Here is a 24,537-nt window from a genome sequence, read left to right on the forward strand (position 1 = left end):
AGGCTCTGTTCCCCTGGTGGCCGTACACTGATCTCCACACTAGCAATGAGTTCGGAGTACACCGCCAAGTTTAAACGCGGTTGCAGACGCGCTGCCAGGTTCTGCGTCACCTTGAAGACTGCCCGCGATCAGGTTTGCGCCCTGGTTTACACCATCTCTCAGGTCCAGTTTTCTCATTTGTAAATGAAACTAATTTATTTCCCCCATAAGGTAATATGGAGATAATAAGGCAGCTCATAAAGCACTTTGCCCCAGCACCTGACGCATAATACCCGCGGGGTGAATAGCAGCGTCCATATTCAGAAAACTAAGCGAGGAAGCCCGAACTGGGGCATCCCAGCCGGATCCGCTGGGCCAGAGTGGGCAGAGGAGTGACAGGGAAGCGCTTGGGTTGTCCAACTCTACCCGGAGCTTTCCTACTGAGACCCCTGTCCTCCTTCTAGCCTGGAGCAGACCCTCCTAAGACCCCGCTGGGGCGAAGGCTGGGCCTCTCTGCACACTGCTGGCGGCCCTTCAGTCCGAACAGCCTGCATCCAAAGTGCCTGGTGAGGGAGCTGGGATGCGCTGCGACAGGAGATTGCCGACGGGCGACCCTGAGGGCGCCGGAGTGCAGGTCCCGCCCGTGAGGTGCAAACCGAGGAAGCTCTCCGGTTATAGCCCTTGTGGCTGGGGCCCCGGGATCTTACTCCGCGGAGACACGCGGGCTCAGAGCTCCAGTCAGCCTTCCGCCTTCCGGTTGCTCTGAACAGCAAGCAACCCAGGCCTGGGTGGTGGGGAGCCGGTATTCTGCTCCGTGCGTTCTAGTTCGAATCTGCAGTTCCACAAATGTTTGGAGCACGCCTTTCCAACAGAACCTCTAACCAGCCCTGCATAGACCTCGCTGTCCCCTGGGGACCCTCCTGTGCCACCTGCCCTCTGAGTCCCCTGTCCAGAGATGTGTTCCAAATATGCACTCCTTCACTCTCCTGGCCAATTCTGGCCAATGGCATTTTCCTGCAAGGTCCCTAGAAATAGAGCAAATGAAAATGAAAATGAAAAAAGCGCTGGCTAATTGGCTCCAATGGGTTCTTCTTTCCTTCTCCTGCCCTTCCCTCCCTTTGAAATGTGGGAGAGATCATCTGAAATATCAGGAAATGTGCTGAGAAAGGGAATCCAGAAGGGAACAGCTTGTCCGGCTGCTGGTTTTTCTTTTCAATAGGAGCTCAGTTTCCCCTATTAGATATGAATATCGCTACTGTGTATCTCTCCATGAAATATAAATTTCCCAACCGGGCAGTAAGGGGTATGGACTTCCACAGGTACATTGGGCCCTAGGGACACCGAGGCACTGCTGTTCATAAGGGGGCCTATTCAGACTATGTTCAAACACAACCAAATTATGACATGAAAACCAGAAGGCCTGATTCAGATCTTTCATGTTTACATAAAGTGTGTGAGCATGTGGGGGGGCACTGTCAAAATATTAAGAATTGAAAATATTTGCAAGCGTTCTATTCACTGGGCTTTCATTTGTGTTGAAGGGTGTGGTGTGTTAGGCAGAATCAGGGATGTCAACTAGCTGTTTTCTGGGTTTGAAAACAAAAATTACCCCCTCTTTTGAGTTTCTGTTTCTCAGTTTATGAGACGGAAAAAAAAAAATCGAGTTCCCATTTAGACTGTGGGAGCTCTGCCTGTGAAGGGACTCTGGGAATAGACATGGCAGAGTTTGGGGTGGAGGTAGAAGGGTGGAGGGAGTGAGAAATGCAGCCAATACTGAGTCAGAGGCCCCAAACTATAGCCTGGCTCTGCATCCGGGCTGTCCCTGAACCTCAGTTTTTGCTTCTGCAAGATGGGGATATCAAACTCACAGAACTGCCGAGAAGAGTAAAAAAAATAAAGTGAAAAGGCTTTAGCATTATCAACCTTTCCTTGGTCTAAGCCAGATCGAAAGGAGACCATGGCAGGGAGGCAGGGGTCTGGCTTGGGCCCCAGCCTTGGGCTGGGCCCCAGCATCCTGGTGGCCACATGTTGCCCTGAGAGGTGGGCTCAGCTGGCTCAGTCTCATCCTCCAGCAGATCCAAGGGGAAGTGGGAGTCCATTGTAGTGGCCCTGTCTCAGTCCCTGTTTGCTTTGGCCACGTCACGATGGTCTTGCTGGCTTTGCCAACAGGATTTTGGTGTTTGCTGTCCCGCCTGGCATGGCTGTGGAGGCAGCTGGCATTCTGCTCCCTAATGAGCACGCTGGCTAACGTGGCTCTCAGCAAGAGCGGTCTGTCTTAGTGCCCTCTGTGCCCCTTTCTCAGATAGATGGGGTCCCACTATTATCACAAGGTTCCCAGACTTGGGCCAGCAGGCAAGGTAAGGGATACCACAGTCCTTTAAAATGGCTGCCCATAGCCAAGGGTTAAGAGAAGCAGGAAGTAAATTCGGAATAGAAGGGAGACTGAGCACCGGAGAAACCAGGTGTGGGTCCTAGACCCCAGAAGGACTTGCTCTCTCACATTTCTTTCCTCGTGCTTTCTGGAGACTGTAGTAGATACTGAAGAGTAGAGGGGCAAGGGGTACCCTTGCCGAAGGTCACGCCAGACCAATCAGAGCCCGGGTCTGGGAGACTCGTGGTGGAAGCATGATTAGCAGGTGTTTGATGGGAAGAACATGTTCTCTGAACAATCTCGTCTCCACCCACCCAAAGGCAACTCCCAGAACCTCTAGCCAGCTCTCTAGCACACAGTGTGTATTCAGGAGACATGAAATACCCTCCACGTGACACATGGCCCGCTTGGCTTTCCCAGGCTGCTAGTTAATAACTTAGAGTCATGGCTGGAGAATGCAAAATAATTGAAAGCAATGCTTAGCAAATTGCAGTTTCAAGGTCTTCATTGCCTTCCTAACAATTTGCAAAACCCATTTTATTGCTTTTTTAGATTCCTCCAGTTGAAATACCACTGCGTGCTATAATTAAGCTAAATGACATACCAGCTGTAAAGACAAGGGTTGTGAATGATTACATTCCGCTCATGTAATCATCTAGTAAGGCCGGGGGAGGGGTGAGGACGTTGGGAACAGCTGCCAGTCTGTCTGATTAGCACTCTCTGCCAGGACGAAGGAGAACTGGGATCTGAAATCACCCTTTTGCGTCTAACAAGAGTTACTTGACCTGTTTGAGGTGGGTTAGGGTTTGTCCAGGGTGGGATGAGCCAGGTAGGTAAGTGGCTCCCATGCCTGGCTTTGCATCAGAATCCCCTGGAGAGTTTTTTAAATTGAAGTCTCAGGGTTGGCAGGTGGCATGGTGGTTAAGGTGCTGGATTCCCACATGACTGTCCACAGTTGGATTCCTGGACCTGGCGGCTTGCTTTCTCACTTTTCTCCCTCTGGTCAAACTGAATAATTGAATAATAATAATAAATTAAATTAAATAATTATTTTTTTTAATTGAAATCTCTCCCTTCCCCAAAATTGACTGAGTAGGACCAGGGAAAACCATGATTGCTTTAAGTTTCCAGATTGTTCTGAGCCTGGGGACTAGGAGAACCTACGCAGTCCAAGATTTTTTAAATTTAGTTTATTATTATTATTTTTAATTCTTTTTTTTTAGAATTATCTTAAGCTTAATTATTCATTAATTTATTTTTTAATTTGATCAGAGTGAGACACACACAGAGAGAGTGAGAGAGAGAGAGAGGGAAAATGAGAAAGCAAGCCACCAGGTCTGGGCCCCGAACCATGGTTGGTGATGTGGGAGTGTCCAGTGTCTTAACCACCACGCCACCTGCTGGTCCCTTATTATTACTTTTTTTATTATTTAATTTTTATTTATTCATTCACTTATTTTAATTTGACCAGAGAGAGATGGAGGGAGAGAGAGAAAGAAGGAAAGTGGGAAATCAAGCCACCAGGTCCAGGACTCGAACTGTGGTCAGCCAGCACCTTAACCACTATGCTGCCCACTGGTCCCCATTATTATTATTACTATTATTATTATTATTTTGAGAGGTTTTTGTTTTGGGAGGTGTGTGTTTGCCAGAGACAGAAAGAGACAGAAAGCCAGAAATCACCCCCCCGGAGGGAACAGCCATATTGTAATCCCCTCTCCGCCATTCTTTTCTCGGGATTTTGGACATGCATGCACATGCACCTGGCATGAGTTTCAAGCCACAGGGTCTGGGACTCAAACCATAGTCGATCATGTGGGAGTTGAGCACCTTATCCACCACACCACCTGTTGGCCCTATTATGACTTTTAACTTGCTACAGAGCATGTGTACTCACCAGGGAAGGAGAGAGGGAAAGTGAGAAAAGCTGCCAGGTTTAGGACTCAAACCGCTGTCGACCATGTGGGAGCTCCGTGTCTCAACTACCATGTCACCTGCTGGCCCCAGAGTTTACCTCTTGATCCTGTTCAGTGCTGTTTTCATTTTCTTTCAGACCTCTCTCAGTCAATATTTCATAATCAATTTTTTCGTTTCTGTTTTTGTTTTTTTAATGCCAAAAGATAGGTGCACTCATCAAAGAGAGAGAGAGAACAAGAGAGCACCTCAGGCCGGCAGGTGGCGTGGTGGTTAAGGTGCTGGACTCTCACATGGCTGACTGTAGTTCAAGTCCTGGACCTGGTGGCTTGCCTTCTCATTCTCCCTCTCTCTCTCTCTCTCTCTCTCTGATTGAATTGAATAATAATAATTAATTAATTATTTATTTTAAAAAAGAGAGAGAACACCCCCATACAATGGGGCGTGGTCACATCTCAGTCCCTTCTCTACTTCTCCATCCTGTCAGGATTTGAGGCATGCACGCACATGTGTCCAGCATGTTTTTCAAGCTGCTGGGGACAAAATTCAAACTGTTCCCTTAACCACTAGGCTATAGGACCAGCCCATATTTACTTTTTTAAGAAAAGAATTATTTATTTAACTTTATTTATTCATTCATTAATTTTTAATTTGACCAGAGAGAGACAGAGAGAGAGAGGGAAAGTGAGAAAGCAAGCCACCAGGTCTGGGACTCAAACCATGATTGGCCATATGGGAGTGTCCAGCACCTTAACCACCACACCACCTGCTGGTCCTTGTCCATATCTACTTTTAAAGTATGTTCATGTTGGGTAAATTCATTTTACAAGTTGTAGTGTTGTACAGTGACTGAATGTATAAAATAAATTGAAAAAGAATACAATCCAAGCAAAGAACAATTAACTTTTTTGTTTTCCCTTTTTAAAATAATTATTTTATTTAACTTTATTTATTTATTTACTTGTTTTAACTTGACCAGAGAGGGACAGAGGGTGAGAGAGAGAGAGAGAAGGAAAGTAAGAAGGCAAGCTGCCAAGTCTGGGACTCGAACTGTGGTCAGCCATGTGGGAGTCCAGCACCCTTAACCACCATGCCACCTGCTGTCTGCCCCCCCTCCCTTTTTTTTAAAGAGATTTTTGCTATAGGGCATGTGCACTTGCCAGAGAGACAGAGAGACTCAGAGAAACAGAAAATGAGAAATCACCCCCCGGGAGGATGGCCACACCATAATCTCCTCTCCTTCATTCTCCTCTTGGGGTCTTGGGCACACACACATGCACCCAGCATGAGTTTCAAGCCGCTGGGTCCAGAACTCGAATTGTGGTTGACTACATGGGAGTCCAGTGATGTAACCATTACTCCATCTGCTGGCCCCTGTTCTCCCTTTCAAAAAAAAATTAAAAATCCTATTTGTTCTTTCTTGTCATCTCAAATATTACCTCTTCCAATGAAGTGGACTTGAGCCTCCTTATGGGTGTGAGGCTGTTTCCTTCTCATCTGCTGACAACTCTTTTCAGTGGCACTAAACTCAGGGCAGCTCTGTGTGGCCCTCCCTTACTCCCCCATACACTCCGCAGGGGCAAGGACTGCCACAAGCACTTCCTGTCCCCCAGCAGCACTCGGCAGTGCTGGTGAGTGCTGGTGAGCAAGGCCCCATTTGGGCTTAGGCAGGAGGTGGGTGGGGTCAGCAGGCAGCCTGACATCTTGCCTTCTCAGTGGATAACTCAGAGCTGTTGAAGTCTCTAGGCAGCACCAGTTACGGGATTCGGCTAGCTTACTGCAAGATGAAGATGTAGCATTCCTTGTAAAGGTATTGTTCAGAATTTTGAGACGGGGACCACAGAGCATTAATCCAAGTGCAGGGCCTTTCTAAGAGTGGGGCCCTGCGTGCTTGCACAGACTGCAGGCCCATGAAGCCACCCTGTCTCTGTATCAGTCGCTGGCACTGCAGTGTTCCTTAGGGAGACAACTAATTCTGACTTCTCCTTATTACAAGATTTCCTTTTTATCAGTTCAGGAATTTATTTGTTTGCTAGAGGGCGTGTGTGCTTGCTAGAAACAAGGAAAGAGGGAAAATGAAAAATCACCCTCAAAGAGGATGGCTATGTTGCAGTCTCCTCTCCTCCATTCCCCTCTTGGGATTTTGGGCTTGCACTCACATGCGCCCCAGCATGTTTTCAAGCTGCTGGGTCTGGGATTCAAACCGTGGTCAGCCATGTGAGAGTCAAGTGCTTTAATCATCATGCCACTTGTTGGCTCCTGGGCCTTCATTCTTTTTCCACCCATCGCATCCTCCTCCAAAGCTCTCATCCAGGACCTCACTCAGGAAAAGCAAATGGGCAAGAATCTGGGCTCACACTCCAGGAGAGGGCAGATAAGGTGAGCTGGGGTCTGGCTAGGAAGGCCCCGTGCTGAGCAGAGCAGCCACAGTGCTCCAGAGGGGGCCACCTCCGGCTCTGAGGCAGCCAGCCTGCCACCCTGCCACCCCGCACAGAGAACAGGGCTTACTGTAGATAAGTTGTCCCAAGACCTTCTTCAAAGTCTCCCGACAGTTTTTGCAATGGATTTGGAGTTTTCTGGGTGAAGGGCATTCAACACTATGTCCTCTATCTCCCCTTGCTCTTCTTCAGGGTCAGGCTCCTTGTCCTGGCAGGCATGGCAACTTATTTTATTCATGTACAGCTGAGGGGAAGGTGTATCATCTCTGCAGGTCGATGGAAGAAACGCCTGCTGGCTGGGTACTCTTGCCTACCTCCGTCCTCACTGGCCAGATCGAGGTGGGCTGGTAGGGGAGGTAGCAGGAGGATGTTTGGGCACCGAGGTGGGCAGGCCTTTGGGTTGGCTGGGGTGGTCTGTCAGGAGGTCTCACTTTAATTTTCAAAGCTGCAGCTGCCCCAATTCTCTTACTCATGGCTCGGGGTTATCCCTCCTGTCCCTGTCTCTTATCTTTGGAGATGAAGAACCAACTGACACAGGCCTATTGGTGGACTGAGGGCTTCTGACTGCTGGAAATCACAGGTTCTTCTCTGAAACGCCTCCCCTCAGATTGCTCTATGTGGGCGAAGTGTCCTAGGTGGTGCCATGTGACAGCATAGAGGAGGGCCACTGGTGGGCAACGGGGTGTGTCTGGGGTAGCACCAATCGACCTGGACGTCATGGTCCTGCAGGCCCGTCAGCTACCTGGGAGAGCACAGAGGCAAGGCTGCTGGCCTCAGTGGTCTCAGTGGTGCTAATGGGAGGTTTTTTTGTTTTGTTTTGTTTTGTTTTGTTTTTTGAGAGGTTTTCGCTACAGGGCACGGGTGCTTGCCAGAAAGACAGAGACAGACAGAGAGACAGAGAGTGAGAAATCACCCCCCGGGGGGATGGCCACGCCGCAATCCCTTCTCCTCCATTCTCCTCTCGGGATCTTGGGCACGCACACACACGCGCCCGGCGTGGGTTTAAGCCACCAGGTCCGGGACGCGAACCATAGTCGACTACATGGGAGTCCAGTGACATAGCCATTATGCTAACTGCTGGTCCCAATGGGAGGTATTTTTAAGACCAGGATATTTGGATAAAGAAATGAAACTTTCAGCTGATTCTGTGGACACTGTAGACATTATGGGAAGACACAAATCATTTCCAGGGAATAAGAGGTAGGAAGGGGAAAAATGGCAGAGATCCAGTCTGATTCTGAAAAGGAAAAAAAAAAAGAAAGATTTTTTTTAAAAGATGTTTCTTTAAAACGACTTTCAGTATATTAAAATCAATGAACACACCATCCCATTCCTGTCTAAGTTCACATCTACAGTCGCAAGAATTCATTTCACCTATACACTGTGCATCTTCCTGTAGCCGTTCTACCGCTGATATTCAATGTGGATCATTTAAGGGCAGCCGAGATGGTTGGCTGGAGATAACATATAGGGGTGGTGAGAGGCTGCGTGCCGTTGGACAAATGACTTAACCTCTCTGAGCCTTGGTTTCCCCATTCGAATAAAGAGGAAAAAATGCCTGAAAGATTAAATAGTATTTGCAAATCTTGTAGTACACCAAGAACAGGTGTGTCTTGGTGCTGTCCATGCCAAGCTCGGCGTACAGACCCAATATCACCATTGCCATGGTCACCAGCACCTTCACTTCAGCAGCCACGGATTCGGCAGGATGTGCCAGCCATCGCACTTCACCAAGCCATTTACTCATCCATAAGCTCCTACAGAATGGGTTGCCATCCTGTCGAATTCAGCTGTACAGATCTGCAGCCTGGGCTTTGGGACCAACCCACTGTAAAAGTGGGCCCAGAGGAAGAATAATGCCATTGTGGAAACATGGAGGAATTTGACAGGGCTCCATCCCTCGGATGGGTCCAGATGGGCTCTAAGGCCATAGCAGAGTGGTAAAGAGAAAGGACCAACAGGCTGTTTGTCCAGAGTCCATCACCACGTGAGGTCGGACGAGTCATTTGATGTCCTTAAACCGTGATTTTCTCCGTCTGCAACTTAGAGAGCAGGTAATAACGACTGCGTGGCCAATGTCACCGGCGATGTGAGGGTTCCACAGGATGTGGTATGCACAGCTGGTATGTGAAAGGTCTCATTACGGTTACGTTTACCGAGATAACCCCGATCCATCACCTGGACCTTCGTGCTGCCCTTCCCTTCTTTCATTCCTGTGATTTACGATTCTCACACCACATCCTGCTCCAGCTGTAGGTCAGCGTGTTGGTGGATGGGCATCCCACGGTCTGTAATTAGCCTTGTGGGTTTGCTTTCTTACGTGATAGTCCTGGTGGTCTGATTAGTTCAGAGAGAAGTTTTAGAAGCCATTGTTTGACCTAAAAGCAGAGGGTGGACCCGAAATCTGCGACCCCGACGTGGCATTCTAGGGGGCCCTGTTTGGTCTTTACCTGCAGAAATGACATCACTTTGAGCCATTACTATGCCCTCGGCTCGAACAGAGGACCAATAAAAAAAGGCCATTCAAAAGGCAGAGAGGATGGCTTCGCGAGCTTAGGACTTGGGAATCAGAAACATCTGACTCAACACTTTCCTCTGTGGTCTAAAATCTGTGGGACAAGACCACCTGGTGCCGTGGTGGTTATGATGGTTGGGGGGCTAGCAGATGGCATAGTGGTACGTCACTGAACTCCCGCAGGGCTGACCGTGGCTTGAGTCCTGGACCAGGTAGCTCAAAAATCACACTGGGTATGTGTGTGTGCATGCCCAAGATCCCAGGAGGAGGATGGAGAAGGGATTGCAGCATGGTCATCCCCTCTGGGAGGTGGATTCTCACTTTCCCTCTCACTGTCTCTGTCTCCCATTCTCTCCAGTGGATAGATGTGCTTGATAGCAAAAAATCTCTAAAGCGAAAAAAAGAAAAGAAAAAAAAAAGATGGCCAGATCCCTTGGGAACAGCAGGTGACATAGTGCTTGAAGTGCTGGACTCCCACGTAGTCGACTACAGTCGATTCCCAGACCTGACGGCTTGAAAATCATGCTGGGTATGTATGCATCCGTACCCAAAGTCCCAGGAGAAGCCCCAGTCTGATCGTGGAGACAGCTCATGCCCTAAGAGAGCTTCCAGGCTAATTGGAAAGACAAAAAAAGACCAAAACAGAATTTTGTGCTTGGCCTTTTTTGCCAAGATGGTCAGAGCCAAATCTAGTGGCCAGCACAGGAAGCAACACATCACACTTTCATGGTATAATTATCTCCTCCTTTTCTTTCTTTCTTTTTTTTTTTTTTAAAGAAGTATTTAATTTTATTTATTATTACCATTTTTAGTTTTTCTATAGAGTATGCATGCTCACCAGAGAGAGAGAGAGAGAGAGAATAAGAAAGCAAGCCACCAGGTCCGGGATGTGAATCATGATCACCCATGTGGGGGTCCAGCACCTTAACTACCTCTTTTCCTTTGTGTGGCTTTTTTTTTTTAATTGACGGAGGGCACATGCACTCCCCAAAAAGAGATAGAAAGACAAAGAGGGGTGGGGAGGGGAAGGAGGAAGAAAGCACTCCCAAACTGGTGGTCACATCACAATCCCTTCTCCTCTATTTCTCCATCCTGTTGGGATTCAGGGCATCCTATGCACATGGGCGTGGTATGTTTTTCATATTTCCAGGGCCAGGACTTGAATAGCAGTTGGCCATGTAAAATCCAGCTCCCCATAACCACTAGGCTATAGTGCCAGACCTCTTTGTATGGCTTCTAATCATTATTTTTAAATTTTTTTTTAGGTTTTTGGAGGACCAGCAGGTGGCGTGGTGGTTAAGGCGCTGGATACTTCCACATGGCTGACCATGGATCAAGCCTCGAGCCCTGGACCTGATGGCTTGTTTTCTTGCTTTCCCTCTCTCTTTCTCTTTCTCTCTGTATTTGTGTGTGTATGTGTGTGTGTGTGTGTGTGTGTGTGTGTGTGTGTGTATGTGTATGTGTCTCTCTCTGCTCAAATTTAAATAAATCAATCAATAAATAAAATTAAATTGAAAATTCTTTAAAAAAATTTTTTTTAGGTTTTTACCATAGAGTATGTGTGCGCTCCAGAGAGGAGACAGACAGAGATACAGTGAGGGAAAAAATGAGAAATCCCCTGAGGGGGAATGGCCACACCCCAGTCCTTTCCCTTCCATACTCCCCCTCAGGATCTTGGGTATGCATTCACAATGCCTCATGTGATTTTCAAGCAGCTGGGTCGAACCGCGGTTGGCTATGTGGGAATCCAGCTGCCTTAATCACCATGCCACCTCCTGCCCCTCATTATTTCATTTTAACTGTCCTACTAAATGTAAGTTTTCATTATAATCTGCCACTCACATCCCCTCTTTATATTTATTATTTGTTTATTTATTTGGGGGCTGACACAGTGTACTTTATTGATGGTTCATGACAAGGTAGGGACCCCTGAGTCCCTCCCCTCCTCCAGGGTTCTGGGACTGAAACTGTGTCACGGAGGGAGTGTCTCAGTGTGTGGGGACTGAGTGGGCGCAGGGCCTCCCCAGCAGCTGAGGGCCTCTCTTCCTATCGCTTGTGCTGGGGCTGGTGGTTGGGAGGGTTTACTCCTTGGAGGCCATCTGGGCCTTGAGGTCCACCACCCTGTTGCTGTGGCCAAATTCACTGTCATACCAGGACCTGACCATGACAAAGTGGTCACAGTCCTAGCATCAAAGGTGGAGGAGTAGGTGTCACTTTTGAAGTCCCAGGATATGACTTGGTACAGCCCAGGGTGCCCTTGGGGGACCCTGAGACACTTGCTTCATCACGTTCTTGACCTTCCAGGCGGCAGGTCAGGTCCAGGACTATGTTGGGGATGGAGACACAGAAGGCCATGTCTATGAGCTTCTCGTTCAGCCCTGGGATAACCTTGCCCACAGCCTTGACAGTGCTGGTTGATGCCAGGAAGATGTTCTGGGCAGCCCCACGACCATCATGCCACAGCTTCCCAGAGGGACCATCCACGGTCTTCTGTGTGGCAGTGATGGTCTGGACTGTGGTCATGAGTCCCTCCATGATGCTGAAGTTGTCATGGATGACCTTGTGGGGGCTAAGTCGCTGGAGATGTAGAAGGCATTGCTGACGACCTGCAGGGAGTTGTCATACTGCTAGTGGTTCACACCCATCACAAACATGGGGTGTTCGCAGAAGGAGGAGGGATAATGATCCTCTTGGCCCCACCCTTCAGTGAGCCCCAGCATTCTCCATGGTGGTGAAGACATCAGTGGACTCCACAACATATGCAACACCAGCATCACGCCATTTAATTTTTGAAAAGAATTATTTATTTATTTAATTCTATTTGTTATTATTGTCTTAATTTGACCAGAGAGAGAGAGAAAAAGGGAAAGCGAAAAAGCAAGCTGTCAGTTCCAGGACTTGAACTGCAGTTGACCATGTGGGAGTCCAGTGCCTTAACCACCACACCATCTGCTGGCCCCTATATCACCCCATTTGATGTTGGTGGGATCTTGTTCCTGGAAGATGGTGATGGACTTCCCATTGATGTCAAACTTCTCGTTCTCAGCATTGATGGTGCCAATAACCTTGACGTGGATGGAATCAGACTGGAACATGTAGACCATGGAGTGTAAGTCAATCAAGGGCTCACTGATGGCGATGACATCCACTTTGCCAGAATTAAAGGCAGCCCTGGTGACCAGGAGCCCGATACGGCCAAATCTGTTTACTCAGACCTTCACCATAGTGTCTCCAGGACATGACTGGCACGGTATGAGAAGATGCAGCTGTCGAATGGGGAGGAGCAGAGAGCCTCCTCTTTATTTTTAAATAGTAGGAACATACATAGCAATAAATAAGTAGCCATTTTTACTTAAAATTTCAGTACAGGTTGAGTATCCCTAATCCAAAACTCTAAATCCAAATTATTCCCAAATCCAAAACTTTCTGAGTGCCAACATGATGCCACAAGTAGAAAACCCCACACACCTAACTCATGTGACAGGTCATAGTAAAAACGCAGACACTACAGCTAAACATGGCAGTATGTACCTATAGTCCCAGCGACATTAGGTGGCAGGAGAGTGGCGGATGATTCAAATGTGTAGCATTCCTCTCTAGGCAGCAAAGCCCAGGCCCCTCCATGTGACACTGTGTTTTAGTGTTCTCTTAAGTGTTTAATAAACATGTGACCAACCTCCATTTATAACCACTTAAGTTCTGGGCCAGCACGTGGTATGGTGGTTAAGGGTGCTGGATTCCCACATGGCTGACCACGGTTCGAGTCCTGGACCTAGTGGCTTACTTTCTCACTTTCCCTCTCTTTCTCTCTCTCTCACTCTGTCCCTTTCTGGTCAAATTAAAAATAAATAAATGAGTAAATAAAGTAATTAAAAAAGAAAAAAAGAAGCACTTAAGTTCTGATAGAAGGCTTGGACTACGTCTCTGCTATCAGACTGGAGTCTCCCTGAGGCCAAGGGCAATGACCCCACCCCCAAGGTTAGGACTCCCCAAAGATCTGACTCCACTGTTGCTTCAAATTTTCCCAGTGTCCACCATCCTGTTATTCTGACCCCTCAATATACTCCACTACAGGACCAGCCTTTGGGGCAAGTGCCCTGCAAGGCTGGAAGCCATATGGTTAACTATAGGCCCAGGATCCTGAGGAGCTGAGAAGAGGGGATTAGGGTGTAGAGAGACCCTGTCAAAGGCAATTCTCTCTCTCTTATGTGTGCATGTGCTCTAAACCATAAAAATAAAAAGCAACCCCTTGTGGTTGTCATAGCTCTACTTCTGAGGCCTGTATTTATGATGGTCTCAATGTCAGTCAAATAGAGGAAGACAAGGGACCAGCAGATGGTATAATGGTTACATCACTGCACTCCCACAGAGTTGACTGTAGTTCAAGGCCTGGACCCAGTATCTTAAAATTCACACCAGGTGCATGTGTGTGCATGTACAAAACCCAGAGAGGAGAGTGGAGGAGAAGGGATTGCGGTATGGCCATCCCTCCTGGGGGCAATTTCTCACTTTCTGTCTCTCTGGAGAGTCTATGTACCCTAGAGCAAAATTTCTCTAAAAAAAAAGGAAAAAAATAAAAGAGGAAGACAAACCCATGTGCAAATTGTGATGGGACACATCGGTCATATCAGAAACATACATACAGCAAGGAGGTCATATTTGGCTGAAGTAGGTCTTAATTGTCTATTTACCTTTATGTCTATCAATTCATCCAACCTCCTATGAACCCAACATTCCAGAAAAACATGGAGCGCTCCCGCTGACACACCCGGTATAATAAGGAATATACGGAAGCCTACCTAGTTCCTCTCACTTCCTTTCTGGTCAGAGATCAGGCAGTGACCACACATGTCCTGATCCTGTACACACAGGTCCTTCATCATGCCCAAATGACTTCTGCTGGGCCTTGGGTCCAGTCGAGCTGGGGAGGCTACCACCAGCAGGTCACTCAGAGTAACACCACGACTAGGAGGACTCTGAAAGAGGAGGAGGGAAGACACATCCAGTCGCCTCTTCTCGCCAGAGCTGCGGCTGCTGGGGCAGCACTCCCCAGGCAGGGAGGCATTTTCTGGAAAAGTAAAGCCATTGACATCATCAGTGTGTGCTGCTGGATTCAGTCCAAGTTTCTGGTGGAGGTCACCTCCCTCCCGGGCCCCTGACTCAAGCTGTCTGAACCAGAATCAGTCATCGTTCCTTTCGACCAATACATTCTCTGCCTTGCTGCTCACACTTAATGCGAGTAACTGCTACAGACTCAGCCGAACAGGCCCCATCTGAGTGAGAACCCGGAAATGTGGAAGACGGTCCTCAGATGTAACATTCTATTTCATCTTTTTTGTCTTCCTGATCAGACTACGGACTCCCTAAGGGAATAGACTTGTCTCCACTATCAGACTGGCCTTCCTGAGGCCAAGGGCTATGATCCCATCCTCAAGATTAGGTGTCCCCCGAGATTAAGGCTAGTTCTGTTGGATGCTCTCTCCCCTGAGCTCCTGGAACACCCCTGTACACGCTGGCACTCACGTGACTGGTGACTTGGCACCAGCTTGGGACTGGAGTGAGCTGGAAGCAAGGTGAAATCCCTCCTCAGGTCAGCCTTGAACAGCTCTGACATCTGCTGCTGCTTCTTCATCTCATTCTTTAGCAAAACCCAGCTTTGGTTCAGACTCTCCAAGAAGATGTGGGTTTTCTTAGGCAGAGAAGGTTTTGATAATTTCTCTTGAGTGAATTTCCGGGGGCTCTGGAGCTGCTTGCCTTTAGCGGAAACCACCCTGTCCATCTCTGGGCTACTGCATTCTGGGCTGGTAGTCATGGTCAAGCATGGCAGAGGCTCTGGGGAGACTGAGACCTGGGCGGTCGATTCTGGAGACATTTCTACTGGGGTTAAGGGCTAGAGGAGAAAATAGTCCAAAATAAGATCACAGAAAACAAGGATTCCCTCCTATGCTATTCTTAATTTTAAAACAAACAAAGAACAGATTAAGAGCCAGGCTCAGGCAAGTCCCTTGGCCTAATGGTCTGGGGAGCCAGATCCCACATAGCTGATTATATGGTTCCAATCCCGACCCTAGTGGCTTGAAAAACACACTGGGCATGTGGACATGTGTGCCCCAAATCCCAGCAGGATAAAGAAATAGAGGAGAAGAGATTGTGGCGTGACTGTGTCCCATTGTAAGGGGCTCTTTCCCACTCTCTCTCTGTCTCCCTGTCTGTCTTCTTGGTGAATACATGCACCTTCTGGCAGTTAAAAAAAAAAAAAAAAGAAAAGAAAAGAAAAAGAAAAAGGAAAAAAATAAATAAAAGGTCAGGCTCAGAAGCGGCAAGGAAGACTTAGGTTAGAACAGTTTGCTAACTATGAATTGGTTAAACCCTAGGGTAGAAGATAGTGGAGGAATTCAGTTTCCTCTTGAGGTCTTAAACGTGAGAACAACTATAAATTTTAGAGATGGGTGATCAGAAAAATAGGTATTATTTCACAGCCATTAGCCTGGAAAAATTAGAAGGCTGGAGAGCACCAGTGCTGGAGGGCATGCAGTTACAGGAACCACCTGCTGCTGAGAATGTAGAGCATACAGCCATTCTGAACCATCTAGAAATATCTGGCAAAATGAAATTACAAATACCCCGTGACCTAACGATTCTGCTACATACATATATCAAAAATAAGGTTTTTGTTTGTTCTGTTTTGACTTAGATTTTGCTCTAGGGCACATGCACTCGCCAGAGAGAGGGAAAGTGAGAACTCAACCCCTCTACTCTCTTCTTGGGATTTTGGGTGCACACGCACACATACCCAGTGTGATTTTCAAGCTGCTGGTTCTGAGACTTGAACCCTGCAGTCAGCCATGTTGAATTTAGAGCCTTAACCTCCATGTCACCTGTTGGCCCCAAAATAATTATTAAATAGTTCCTTAAAAATGTGAGTACCAGTGTTCATTCATGGTAGTGTTAGTAACGATGGTCAAAAGATGGAAACGCTCAAATGCTCATGGACTGGTGGTTAAGGCAGCTAGATCCCACATGCCCAAATACATGGCTCGAGCCCCAGTCCTGACCACTTGAGAACTGGGCACATATGTGTGTGCATCCAAAATCCCAAAAGGAGGGAGAGACAGAAAAGAGATAGCAGCACGACCATTCCCCATGGAAGGTGCCTTCTCTCTTAGCTCTCTGTCTCTCCATTCCTCTCCGGAGAACACACTAACCCTTTAGGGAAAAAAAAAAGAAAAGAAAGAACAAATACTTCAACTAAAAGGCAGAGGCTGTCATACAGGATTAGAAAGCATGACCCACGTGGGTCTGTCTAAAGAGAAGCCTTTTAAATAACCAATAACTGCAGAATACATGTTCTTTTCTTTTTAGGTTTTTGACATAGGCATGTGCACTTGCACGTACAATTTTTAGAATTATTTATTTAGGTGAGTTGCATTCGACTGTAAATTGCTTTGCGTGGGTTCTACAAGTCCAGGTCCGGGAACTGAGCAGTAAAAGATTTACCAACAGCATGAATCAAGAAAAGTTAGCCAAACTTCAGGCTTAGGTCCAGACAGGGGAAAGGGTACAGCTCATAGAAAGAAGGTGGTACAGCTGATGACAAAATGTTTCAGAGTCCTCTAAAAAAACTGGCTGTGAATAACATCGCTGGTATTGAAGAGGTGAACATGATTAAAGATGATGGGACAGATATTCACTTCGATAACTCCCAAAGTCCAAGCTTCCCTCTCTGCTGATACCTTCGCAATTCCTGGTCATGCAGAATCCAAACCAATCACAGAAATGCTTCCTGGAATATTAAGTCAGCTTGGTGCAGACAGCTTAACAAGCCTTAGGAAATTAGCTGAACAGTCCCCATGGCAAATCTTGGATAGCAAAGCACCAAAACCAGAAGACGTCGATGAAGAGGATGATGATGTTCCAGATCTTGTAGAAAACTTTGATGAGGCATCAAAGAACAAAGCTAACTAAAATCTTTGCTGGTTTTGGAAGCTGGCATGGACTAGATTTAACAAATCAGCGATGTGGTTCCAAAGTTTTACAGACACAGAGAACATTACCTGTTACTAGTTCAGTAATATAAATATTTTGTATATTAACAATGCTGTTTGTTCAGCATTTTTTGGTCATTTGATTTTGCATTTTGCACTTCCTCCCAGGATCTATTCTTCTGGTCAAAATATGAAGTATTGGTGCCAAAAAAAGAGAATTATTTATTTAATATTATTTATTATTATTTAATTTGCTATAGGGAACATGCACTCACCAGAGAGAGAGAGAGAACAAAAGTTAGAAAGCAAGCCACCAGGTATGGGACTCAAACCACGGTGTGCCATATAGGAGTCCAGCATCTTAACCACCATGCCACCTGCTGGCCCTCAAAGCATGTATATTTAATCTTAAGGAAAAAATAGGGCTCAGCAAGAAAGCAAAATAAAACAGAATATACAATGTGATGTACATATAACACAATCACATTTAACTAAATTTTATTTTATTTTTAAAAGAATTACTTATTTAATTTTATTATTATTATGTTTAATTTGACCAGAAAGAGACAGGGAGAGAGAGAGAGAGAAAGTGGAAAAGCAAGCTACCAGGTCCAGGACTTGAACTGTGGGCAGCCATGTGGGAGTCCAGCATCTCAACCACCACACCATCTGCCAGCCGGAACTAAATTTTAAATACATGCACTTACAATGTCTGCTTTGAGGCTGGCAGCAATGAGGAAGCAGTAACACAATGCTCTGGGATGCTGGCCCCACATGGGAATGTCCCAGGTTCGCATTAGGAGGTACATGCTGGTCATGTATCTGTGCCCACGAGCCAGGCTGGCCGAGGCTGGTGGTGAACCATGGTGTGGAAACCTTGATGGGGGTACCTCTCTCTTTTTCTCTCTCCCCTTCTCTCTCTCTTATGGAAAAAAAAAAAAAAACTAACTAACTTTAAAAAATAGCCTTACTAGGGCCAGCTGGTGGCATGGTGGTTAAGGTGTTAGACTCCCACATGGCTGACCAGGGTTCAAGTCCCAGACCTGGTGGCTTGCTTTCTCACTTTCCTTCTTTCTTTCTTTCTTTCTCTCTCTCTCTGGTCAAGTTAACTATAATAATAATAACTGATAAAGTTAAATAAATCATTCTTTCTAAAAAGATATCCTTACTGGGCCAACAGGTGGCATGGTGATTGGGGCAGTGGACTCCCACAAGCCCAAAAGACCCAGACGCAGTGGCCCAAAAATCACAACAAATAGATAGATAGAGAGAGATAGATAAATGTTTAATATTTTTTTACTTACAAAGAAACGTATAAACAAAAGATAGAGGATAGGACAGTGGGATACGAACACAGAAATAAAAGGAAAAAAGTGCTCTCGGTCCCATATTGAACTTTAGTTGGAAGAGGCGAGTCCGGTTTCAGAATGGAGGGTCATGATCCAAAAGAAACAGAGCAGTCGAGAAAACTGTTCACTGGTGGGAACCAGCAGTTAGCGTAATGGCTATGTCGCTGGACTCCCATGTAGTCGACCGCGGTTTGCGTCCCGGACCCGGTGGCTTAAAACTCACGCCGGGTACGTGTGCATGCGTGCCCAAGATCCCGAGAGGAGACTGGAGGAGAAGGGATTGCGGCATGACCATCCCCCCTGGGGGGTGATTTCTCGCTTTCTGTCTCTCTGTCTCTCTCTGTCTGTCTGGCAAGCGCACGTACCCTATAGCAAAAAAATCTCTCAAAAAACAAAACAAAACTGTGCACTGGTGACCTGAGCTTTGAAACTACAGATGATCGTTTAAGAGAACACTTTGAGAAATGGGGCACACTCACAGATTGTGTGGTTGTGAGAGACCTCCAAACAAAACGTTCCAGGGGCTTTGGTGTCATGCCTTTCTCTCGTGTTGAACAGGTGGATCAGCAGTGTGTGCTCAGCCACACAAAGCTGACCGGCGAGGAGTGGATCCAGAGAGCTGTTTCTACAGAGGACTCTGTAAAGCCTGGTGCCCATCTACCAGTGGAGAACATTTTTGTTGGTGGTATTAAAGAAGAAACGGAAGAATATAATTAAGAGACCACTTTGAAAAAGTTTGGCAAGATTGAAACCATAGAAGTTATGGGAGATCGACAGAGTGGGAAAAAGAGGATTTGCTTTGGTAACCTTCGATGATCATGATACAGTTAATACAACTGTCGTTCAGAAAGACCACACTAGTACTGGGCATAATTGTGAAGTCACAAAGGCCCTTTCTAAACAAGAGATGCAGACTGCTGGATCACAAAGAGGTCGTGGAGATGGATCTCCCAACTTTTTGGGTCTTGGAGGAAGCTTTGGAAATGGCAGAGGTAACTTTGGTCGTGGTGGAAACTTTGGTGGAAAAGGAGGCTGTGGTGGTGGAGATGGTAGCAGCAGAGGTAGTTATGGAGGAGGTGATGGTGGATGTAAGGGATCTGGAGGTGATGGTGGCAACTACGGCAGTGGTCCTGGTTATAGCAGAGGTGGCCATGGTGGTGGTGGACCAGGATACGGAAACCAAGGCGGTGGATATGGTGGTGGTGGGGGGGATATGATGGTTGCAATGAAGGAGGAGATTTTGGTGGTGGAAAGTACAATGATTTTGGAAATTATAGTGGATAACAGCAATCAGATTATGGACCCATGAAAGGGGGCAGTTTTGGTGGAAGAAGCTCAGGCAGTCCTTATGGTGGTGGTTATGGATCTGGTGGTAGAAGTGATATGGTAGCAGAAGGTTCTAAAAACAGCAGAAAGGGGCTACAGTTCTTTTTTTTCCTCCCCCAAGAATTATTTTATTTAACTTTATTTATTTTAATTTGAACAGAGAGGAACAGAGTGAGAGAGAAAGAGAGAGGAAAGGAAAATGAGAAAGCAAGCCACCAGTTCCAGGACTCAAACCACGGTCGGCCATGTGGGAGTCCAGTGCCCCCAATGGCCACGTCACCTGCCAGCCCCAGAGAAGGGCTACAGTTTTTAGCAGGACAGAAAGCGAGGAGTTGTCAGGAAAGTTGCAGATTACTTTGACAGAGTCGTCCCAAATACGTCCCAAATACGCTAGAGGAACTGTAAAAATTTGCCACAGGAGGAACGATGATCCATAGTCGGAAAAGTTACTGCAGCTGAAACAGAAAACTCTTCTTGTTCAGGACTGTCATAGCGATAGTTTGCAAGAAGTGCAGTTATTGATTAATGCAATATAGTGTCAATTAGATGTACATTCCTGAGGTCTTCTATCTGTTCTAACTTTGTGTTTTTCTTTTCATTACATCACTGTAAATTGTGGTAGCAGTACCAGGAATAAAAAATTAAGGAACTAAACAAACAAACAAAGGAATAAAATGAGAAAAGTGATACAAGGGACCAGCAGTTAGCGTAATGGCTATGTCGCTGGACTCCCACGTAGTCGACTGTGGTTCAAGTCCTGGACCCAGCGGCCTAAACTCACACCAGGCGCGTGTGCGTGCGTGCCCAAGATCCCAAGAGGAGAATGGAAGAGAAGGGATTGCGGTGTGGCCATCCCCCCCTGGGGGGTGATTTCTCACTTTCTCTCTCTGTCTCTCTCCGTCTTTCTGGCGGCCGCGCACAAACCCTCTAGCGAAAACCTCTCAAAAAAAAAAAAAAAAAAAAAGAAAAAAAAAAAAAAGACAAAATGTCACTGCCTTATTTATTTATTTATAAATTATTATTTTAATTAACTTTATTTATTTACTTTAATTTGACCGGAGAGGGACAGAGTGAGAAAGAGAGAGAGAGGGAAAAAGCAAGCCACTGGGTCTGGGACTCGAACCGTGGTCAGCTATGTGGGAGTCCAGCACCCTTAATCACCACACCACCTGCCAGCCCCCAACTGCCTTTTTATTTTTTTAAAAAAATCTTTGTAGGGGACTAGCAGATGGTATAATGGTTATATCACTAGACTTGCATGTAGTTGACTACAGTTCAAGTCCCAGACCCAGTGGCTTCAAACTCATGCTAGGTATGCGTGTGTGTACATGTCCAAAATCCTGACAGGAGATGGAGGAGAAGGGATTGCAGCCCAGCCATCCTCCCTAGACAGTGATTTCTTGCTCTCTGTCTGTCTGCTTGTCTGTCTCTGGTGAGGGCACATGCCCTATAGCAAAAATCTCTAAAAATAAAAAAACCTCTGTAGAGTTCGGTATTACTGCTTTAGTTAATTTAGGTTAATGAGACAAGAATAAAGGCAGTCTTAGGTAGCAGTAATATTAAAATAACAGCTAGTGCTTACTAAGTGCTACCGTGCCAGGCGCCACCCTAAGGGTTCATAAATCCTTTGATTTAATGTATTAACCCACTGGGAGGTACTATGATTAAAAACCTATTTTTTTATATGTGGAAACTGAGGCTTAGGAAAAGTAGAGTGACTAGATGAAAGTCTTGTGTATATTATAAGGAGAGCCATCCAGTGCTATGGTAGGTAAGGCAACTGGATTCCACAGGGCAGATTATGCAGTTCAAGTCCCAGACCGGTGCTTGAGAAGCACACAGTGTGTGTGTGCGTGTGTGTCCAGAATCCTGAGAGGAGAATGGAGGAGAGGGGATTGTGGCGTGGCAAAGTAGAAAATCAATTGTCATGTTAATATTTTTAATTCAGGGACCAGCAGTTCACTTAATGGCTATATCACTGGGCTCCCATATAGTTGACTGTGGTTCAAGTCCCGGCCCCGGTGGCTTACTCACGCTGGGCACGTGTGTGTGCGTGCCCAAGATCCCGAGAGGAGAATGGAGGAGAAGGGATTGTGGTGTGGCCATCCCCCCTGGGGGGTGATTTCTCGCTTTCTTTTCTTTTTTTTTTTGAAGAGGTTTTTGCTATAGGGCACGTGTGCTCGCCAGACAGACAGAGAGGAGATAGAGAGACAGAAAGCAAGAAATCATCCCCCAGGGGGGACGGCCTCGCTGCAATCCCTTCTCCTCCATTCTCCTCTCGGGATCTTGGGCATGCACGCACACGCGCCCGGTGTGAGTTTTAAGCCACCGGGTCCAGGACGCGAATTGTGGTCGACTACGTGGGAGTCCAGTGACATAGCCATTATGCTAACTGCTGGTCCCCCACTTTCTGTCTCTGTCTCTCTCTGTCTTTCTGGCGAGCGCACATGCCCTATAGCAAAAAAACTCTCTAAAAAATACATATTTTTTTAATTCAAATTTTATTGTTCTTTGTTTTGTTTCAGTGCTGTGGCTGTAAAAGAGCTGTAAGTATAAAGGCTTACATCTCATTTTATGCTTTCATGTATTTACAAAAATAATTTAAGTCTACAGTGGAGGTCTGTTTAGGTGGGGTACTGAGTTCCAAAGTGTATTCTCAAAATTACGTCCAACAAGATCCTCAGAATGAGACCTTATTTGGAAATAAGGTCTTCAGAAATATATTAGTCAAGTTAAAATGGGGGTCATACTAGATTAGGGTAGGTCCTAAATCCAGTGACCAGTGTCCTTGTAAGAAGGCCATGGTCCAGCTAATGGTGTGGTGGTTACGGTGGCTGGATCCTACATGGACGACTGCATAGTTTGAATCCTGGACACAGCAGATTGAAAAACACTCCAGCCATGTATGTGTGTGTGCATGTGTGCATGCCCAAAATCCAGAGAGGAGAATGAACTGTGTCATGGACACCTTCCCTGGGGAAGGGGTACTTTCTCACTCTCTCTCTAGAGAACACACATGCCCTAGAGCAAATTTTAAAAGAAGACCATGTGAAAACAGAGGCAGAGATTAGAGTTATGCTGCCACAAACCAAGAATTCCCAGCAACCACCAAGATTTAGCAAGAGCAAGGAAGGACCCTCCCTTTAGAGCCTTGGAACACGGCCCTGCCGATACCTTGATTTCAGACTTCTAGAACTATGAGAAAATAAATTGTATTTTTAAAAAATCACTCATTTATTTAACTTTATTTATTATTATTTTTCAACTTGACCAGTGAAAGAGAGAGTGAGAAAATAAGCTGCCAGGTCCGGGACTCGAACCATGGTCAGCCACGTGAGAGTCCATTGCCTTAACCACCATGCCACGTGCCAGCCCGGAAATTGTAGTTCTAAGCCATTAAGTTCATAGTAATTTGTCATTGCATTCCCTAGGAAACTACTTCTGGTGGTAACCTGCCTGAGAACAGGGACCAGAATGCCAGGCTCCGGGCTGAGCACAGCCTTCTACTTACCACAGCGCCAGTGAGGACGTTCACTGCAGGAACAGACCTGGCCCCCTGGACTGTGGAGGCAGCTTTACTGAGCTCCAGCTCAGAGGAGCTGGGATTCGAGTTCCTCAGGTCAGGTACAGAGCAGGAGGGCCTTGGAGATGTGGGCCTGGAGGGAGCAGCGCCATCTTCCTTCGGGGCCTCCTGGTTGAGGCTGCTGTCTCTCTCATTTTTCTTTATGTCTGCGACACTCAAGAGCAAGTCAGGTGTGCAGGACACTAATGTCAAGGGGTGGAAGTACTGGGGAGGAAACCAAACACACGGGCTGTGGGAACCCAGCTCCGTCCACTTCTGGAGTCATCTGCACTCAGGGCAGGTGCACGGGAGAAGAGACGAGGAGAGCAGTCTGCACCCACATCTTCCCAGCCTGGGGCTCCTAACTTAGGCTACTGGCTCCCCCTAGGGGGTTCGTGGATGGCTTCAGGGGGACTTGGAGCCATTTTGAACTGCAGTTTTAAAAGTGTGCATTGTGGGGGCCGGCAGGTTTGCTCAGTGGTTAAAGTGCTGGAGTCCCACATGGCTGACCGCAGTTTGAGTCCCAGACCTAGCAGCCTGAGAATCACGTGGGGCATGTGTGCGGGTGTGCCTAAAATCTGGAGTGGAGAATGGAGGAGAAGGGATTGCTGTGGGGCCACTGCCCAGGGGGTGATTTCTAACTTTCCCTCTTCTGTCTCTCTCCAGCAAGCACATGAGCCCTATGGCAAAAACCAAAACCAATCAAACAAAAAAAAGCCCTGTGTAGCCGAGTACATGTACCCTATAGCAAAAATCTCTCCAAATAAAATAAATAAATAAATAAATAACCTGTGTATTGTTTCCTTTATAACAAAAGATTCCATAGCTTTTGTTCAGATTCTCAAAGTGTCTGTGACCCTAAGAAAGTTTAAAAAGACACAACAAAAGCCTGCTCTAATCCTTTCAGATGAGGCTTTGAGATAAAGAAGATGGATTGGAGTTAACCGAATCTTTCCACTGAGCAAGAGGAGAACACTGGGCAGAGAAGGGACGACTGCGGAGCTGGCCCACAGCCTGGGGGCTGCCCATGCCATGCAGAGGGCAGCGGGAGGGACTAGCATGGCCAGTCAGTCCTAGCAGTGTCCCAGGAGCTCTTCC

The 24,537-nt window shown here is 46.8% G+C and overlaps 1 protein-coding gene and 3 pseudogenes across 3 annotated transcripts in view; 2 read left to right on the forward strand and 2 right to left on the reverse strand.

Annotated features, from left to right (window-relative positions):
- Positions 1-7,853: 7,853 nt before the first annotated feature.
- Positions 7,854-24,537, reverse strand: part of TTLL6 (tubulin tyrosine ligase like 6) — a 36,313-nt gene continuing 19,629 nt past the window's right edge. For 2 of the 3 annotated variants that reach the window (XM_027767334.1, XM_027767333.1), the window contains 4 exons: positions 23,389-23,664; positions 14,741-15,107; positions 14,017-14,285; positions 7,854-7,939 (listed from right to left, as the gene is read on the reverse strand). In XM_027767334.1, coding sequence (XP_027623135.1) covers positions 14,017-14,285; positions 14,741-15,107; positions 23,389-23,664 — 912 coding nt within the window. In that variant the 3' untranslated portion in view covers positions 7,854-7,939. The remainder of the gene's footprint in view (positions 7,940-14,016; positions 14,286-14,740; positions 15,108-23,388; positions 23,665-24,537) is intronic. The other variant, XM_027767335.1, reaches the window with a different exon arrangement.
- Positions 11,299-12,441, reverse strand: LOC102488105 (glyceraldehyde-3-phosphate dehydrogenase-like; annotated as a pseudogene).
- On the forward strand, positions 16,722-17,182 carry LOC106733597 (transcription factor BTF3 homolog 4 pseudogene; annotated as a pseudogene).
- On the forward strand, positions 18,630-19,954 carry LOC106733596 (heterogeneous nuclear ribonucleoprotein A3-like; annotated as a pseudogene).

The sequence above is a fragment of the Tupaia chinensis genome, unplaced genomic scaffold, assembly GCF_000334495.1.
Source record: "Tupaia chinensis unplaced genomic scaffold, TupChi_1.0 Scaffold144171_2, whole genome shotgun sequence".
In the NCBI taxonomy this organism is placed as follows: domain Eukaryota; kingdom Metazoa; phylum Chordata; class Mammalia; order Scandentia; family Tupaiidae; genus Tupaia; species Tupaia belangeri.